At 36.8% G+C, this 5,000-nt stretch overlaps 1 protein-coding gene across 4 annotated transcripts in view; it reads left to right on the top strand.

Moving 5' to 3' along the window:
• The first annotated feature begins 3,975 nt into the window (after positions 1-3,975).
• Positions 3,976-5,000, top strand: part of LOC113830606 (uncharacterized) — a 2,456-nt gene continuing 1,431 nt past the window's right edge. Inside the window, exons 1-2 of one of the 4 annotated variants that reach the window (XM_070129152.1) lie at positions 3,976-4,065; positions 4,564-4,668. In XM_070129152.1, the coding sequence (XP_069985253.1) occupies positions 4,579-4,668 (90 nt within the window). In that variant the 5' untranslated portion in view covers positions 3,976-4,065; positions 4,564-4,578. The remainder of the gene's footprint in view (positions 4,066-4,563; positions 4,669-5,000) is intronic. The other 3 variants (XM_027383844.2, XM_070129151.1, XM_070129153.1) reach the window with 3 other exon arrangements.

Consider the following 5,000-nt stretch of genomic DNA (forward strand, 5'->3'; position numbering starts at 1 on the left):
TTTTATTTTTTATTTTTGTTTTAGTTTTAAAGGTTTAGTTTCAATTGGAATTTTACGATGTCTTTTTCTAAATAGGTGACTTGAAATATAACTATCAAAGAACTACTTATATATATAAATTTACATGGAATTACATAATTATTCTGTTCATTAATATATATATATTTTTCCTATTAGAGATTTCTTTCCATACATTAAAATAAGGTTTTACACTTTTTTTTTTTCAGAAAATGATAATAAAACATTAATAATTATCTCATGTGTATGGATATTTACATGACATCAATAAAAGATTTCCATTGTTTAAATACTATACAATTTTATTGCAGAAAATATCTTTGGTATTAATACAGTGAATATAAACTTAGATGATTCAAGAAACTCTACTATTTATTAAATAAACAAATCTATTAAATAAAATCCACAATCATTCGGCATGCATAAATTCTTCATCTTTTTCATTCATTTTTGTTGTCATTAAATCAAGGATAAACAAAACACATTCATGTAAAGCAGTTCTTTAATTGATTCCAAGTCATCATCAATGAAAGTATTAAGGAAAGCAGGCCTACAGCTAATCCAGGAAGCATAAAACATGCAAAGACAAACAAACAAACAAACAAAAAGTCTCTTTCCTACCGTATTGAGTTAGTGACGTTTCGTGATAGTAAACAAACAGACGATACATCGTGTACACAACGCCATCTATTGTTCAGATATTACACTATCCACCAATCGCTGGGGCTCACAGGCTTTTGCCATGCTTTCCTATCTTTCGTATATAGTCTTTGAGTACGAGTATAAGATACTCCGCGCATGCGCATTGAAGAATTTGGTCAGTATTCCCGCAGCTCCCGTGTGAATCTTACCTCGTTTTATTATTTTTATATTTATTTTAAAAATTAAACCACTTCGTTATTATTAATTTGCGAGAAAAAGTTTATTTAATGAAAAGTGATTGTTAACTAAATATCTTCAAGGCTATAAGGTTAGTTTTGGTCGATTCAATTGTGACGCCTCTTTCCAATAATACCGGAGATTCGTATGTTGCCTTTCCTTTCATTATATTTGCACTTTGTTCAGCTCAAAACCTGCACTCATTGCTGTTTCTATACCAGTCAAAATCTGTAGCAGTGTCGAACGAGAACAAATATGTATTAATATTCTTTCACAAACGTACAAAGTACAACTTAGTGTAAACGGGGTAAAGCCGCTCACACGCTTTTTAAATTCAATGAAAATGTCGATGTAAGGTCATACCGAGTGCTCAGTATCCGTGTGTAAATACCGTAATTATGATATAGGTACTTAAAATTTTTAAGGTTAATCATTTTCTTTATATGTAAAATTTATTGGGTGGTATGTAATATCAGACGTATTTGGTTCTGAATGATCCTGACACCTCTTAAATGAAAACAGTCTTAAATCAAGAAAATGATCCCCTATCAAGCTTTTAGGGGGTAGCGTGAGTATCAGGGGAGGGGTGGCAAAAAGAGTGCCACTACAGATAGATGACTACATCGAACTCATCCATCTCTGCGTGGAGTTTGGCCCGTTCGAATTCAGAGGACGTGAGTACGAACAGATCCAGGGACTTACGATGGGTTCACCACTTTCAGCAGTCCTTGCCCAGCTGTTCATGGAAACTCTCGAGGCCGACCATTACCGTAACATCGTGGGAAGGAACGTGGTCTGGCTCCGCTACGTGGACGACATCCTCGCTGTAGTACCAACCAGGACGAACCTGCCTGATCTCCACAGACTCAATGCAGTGCACCCCTCCATCCAATTCACCACAGAAGAAGAGAGGGATGAACAACTCCCTTTCCTGGACACCATGATCCACAGGAGACCTAATGGACCGGTATTTTCAGTATACAGAAAACCCACAAATAAAGATGATTTCATTCACTATTTTTCTGCCCATAGTAAGAGAACCAAAGAAGGCGTGGTTATTGGTTTCTTTCTCCGGGCCCTCAGAATATGCAGTCCTGAGTTCTTGGAGGATGAGATGAAACACGTCTGCAACACCTTCATGAGCAGGCCGAGAGGTGAGGACACACAAAGTAGAACTCAGAGGATAATCATCCCCCACTCGGAATTGACTGAGCACCTGCAGGCCCTGGTGGGCCATACTCTCAAGATGGCTACATCTTCAGGCAAGAAGATCGGAGACATCGTGAGAGAGAAGAGGTCAAACCATAACAGACCCCTCAGCCAGGAGTACAGCATACCTTGTGGGGGCTGTGATAAGGTATACATAGGTGAGACATCACGAGGACTGCACGAACAACGAATCAGTCAACACCGCAGCGCTCTCCGACGCCATGACACGAGAAGCGCCTTCGTTGTTCACGCAGACACCGATGGTCACCTCCCGAAGTGGTCCCAGGCCTCCATCATAAAGCAAGGCCTGGCCCCACGACAAAGGAAGATGGTAGAAGCGGCGTTCATTCATACACCTAACAACATCAACACCGCTACAGGGAGCCATGAACTAGCCAAGGTCGTCGCTCACCTGATTACCGACGTGACCTGATCACCCAGTAATTGTATATATACTCCTTTATGTACCTCATGTAGCATATACCCTGACGAAGCAATAGTGAAAAGGCCTTCGGCATATTCGTGTGTTTTCTTGCCCTTCCCTTCGTTGTTCCTGTTGCAATCTGTTCAACATGAATTCCACACGTGAGGGGATGTAAAAACGCATATAGCAAATTATTTACAATGTTCATTTAATGCATTTTATTTAATTATTCACTCCACAATCCTTAATATTTAACCAAAGTATTAATGAATTATATATGTTCTATTTTCTTCATTCTTTATATTGTTGTTACCTTACAACAATAAATTATTCGAGCATACAAATTGCATTTTTACTTTTGTATTTATAAACTCCTCAGTAATAAAGGAATATATATTTGTACTTTTCCAAAACGATCATTTATTCTAACTCAGATTATGCAAAATACTCACAATGCAATGGAATGGAACAAATTGTGTATATCTAATTAATAAACCGTAATTTATCAATATGTAATAAGTAACCTGAGAACAGATGCGAGACATATCACCATCGCGTAACCCTTCTTCCCTGGAAGTAATACAGCCAAAAGGCCTTTGGTAGAATTCGTGTTTTCTTTTTTCTCTTCGTTGTTTTATTTCCACTTTCTTCAACTCGGAACCTGCACTCAACGATGTTTCCGTATCGGTTATGACAACTGTTGTCTCACTTTCTTCAATAAATCTAGTTTGTGCATTGTGGGTTTTTCTGCGACATATAACAGTATTATACCAAATAAAGTGGTATAAATATGTTTTTCGTAAATATACGACCGGTCAATACTGATTTGCTACGATTAGAGATTGAATAATTACTATATTTAGCTTATAGTCATCTGTATTTTATCTTATTTATATAAGTATGTATTATGTCTTTAGATCATGAGAAACAAAGTGTTTTACATCCACCAGAGAGAGAAATGACCACGAAAATGAGTTCAGCTTTTCTGCTTTACCAGCTTCACAAACAGGTTTCATACAGTCAGAAACTGATTCATTTCTTCAGCTGCACGGAAAGGGCCCCGAAATAAAGATCCTGGTAAACATTATAGTTTTATTTGCAATTTGTTATGCATGAAACCTGGACTCAAACAATAATAATGATGATCATAATGATCACATCGACGACGATGATGATAATAATAATGATAATAATGATAATACTAACAATAAAATTGATAACAGAAACAGTTATGATAATGATAATGACAATGACGACGATGATGATAACAGTAATGTTAAGAAATATGATAATGATACCAACAATAATAACAACCATACTCGTAGTTATGGCAAATAATAGCAATAATAACAATGATTATAACTGATGATAACTTACGTGGCATTTGTAGATCTTTGAAATTTGCGGGCGACCTTCAGTCTGGGTTGCTATGGAATTCGATGCTCTTCGATGACGTAACAGCGTCCGTTTTCTTCTCCCAGTTGAATCTCGCCATCCATTCAGTCACTCTCACGGGACACTAGGGAACGTTGGTGGTTTGTGATTCCTCCAGATTTTTATGCATATTTACTGAATACCTTGCACTATTTTGTGTGGAAATTATTTTTTCATCATTTTATGTAGGCCTACGTCAGATAAGCGCAATGGGTGTGCAGAAAAAAAATGTATCGTGTGAAATGGAAAGTCATGATGTAGTTTATCACATGTTAGTGTTGTGGGTTTTGGGTTGATATCACTGATAATCTAATCACACGTGGTTTACATAATAATATCACTCTTATCTCATCCATTATAGTTCTTAAGATTATCACTGCGGATAAGTGTCTAGAAAAGTGTATTGCATGAAATCGTAGTTTCATATATTTTTTAAGGATAGTCACCCTTATGTCATCATATTCTGAGTGATAGATAGGTACACCATTAGTAGTCTCACCACATACACCTCTCAGAATGCAAAACAGAGGAATATACATAAAAAAAAACTATATTCGGATTTCTCTCCAACGTGTTTCTAAGCATTTATCTGCCCAAAGGATTCGCGTCTAAGGATGGGAGAACCGTTTGCGGTCGTCAGCGAGGGAGCGGGACTGGGTGGCCTTGCTGAGAGGATTAAGGGTGATCTCCCAGTTGGTGAGCCAGTAAGTCACTTCCTCTTATGGATTTCTATTTATATCTTAACTTTATAGTCAGAATTTAAGTAACGTTCATTCGTAAAGCTCGGGCCATGTGTATACTTCAACTACAAGCCGCACACAGACACTAACACTAAGGCCATGAGAATAAGAGTTCCTATTTTGCGTCCACCGCCTGCAGGTCCCGACAGCGACCAAAAAAAAAAAGAATAAAAATAAAATAAAATAAAATAAATAGAAAATAAATAATAATCAAATGAAAACCATTATTTTTAATGCATTTAATTACCCAAAAATATGATTTGATGACTGAAAAAGCCGTTCTCTCGTCATACTTT

This window comes from Penaeus vannamei, chromosome 13 (genome assembly GCF_042767895.1).
Source record: "Penaeus vannamei isolate JL-2024 chromosome 13, ASM4276789v1, whole genome shotgun sequence".
NCBI lineage: Eukaryota > Metazoa > Arthropoda > Malacostraca > Decapoda > Penaeidae > Penaeus > Penaeus vannamei.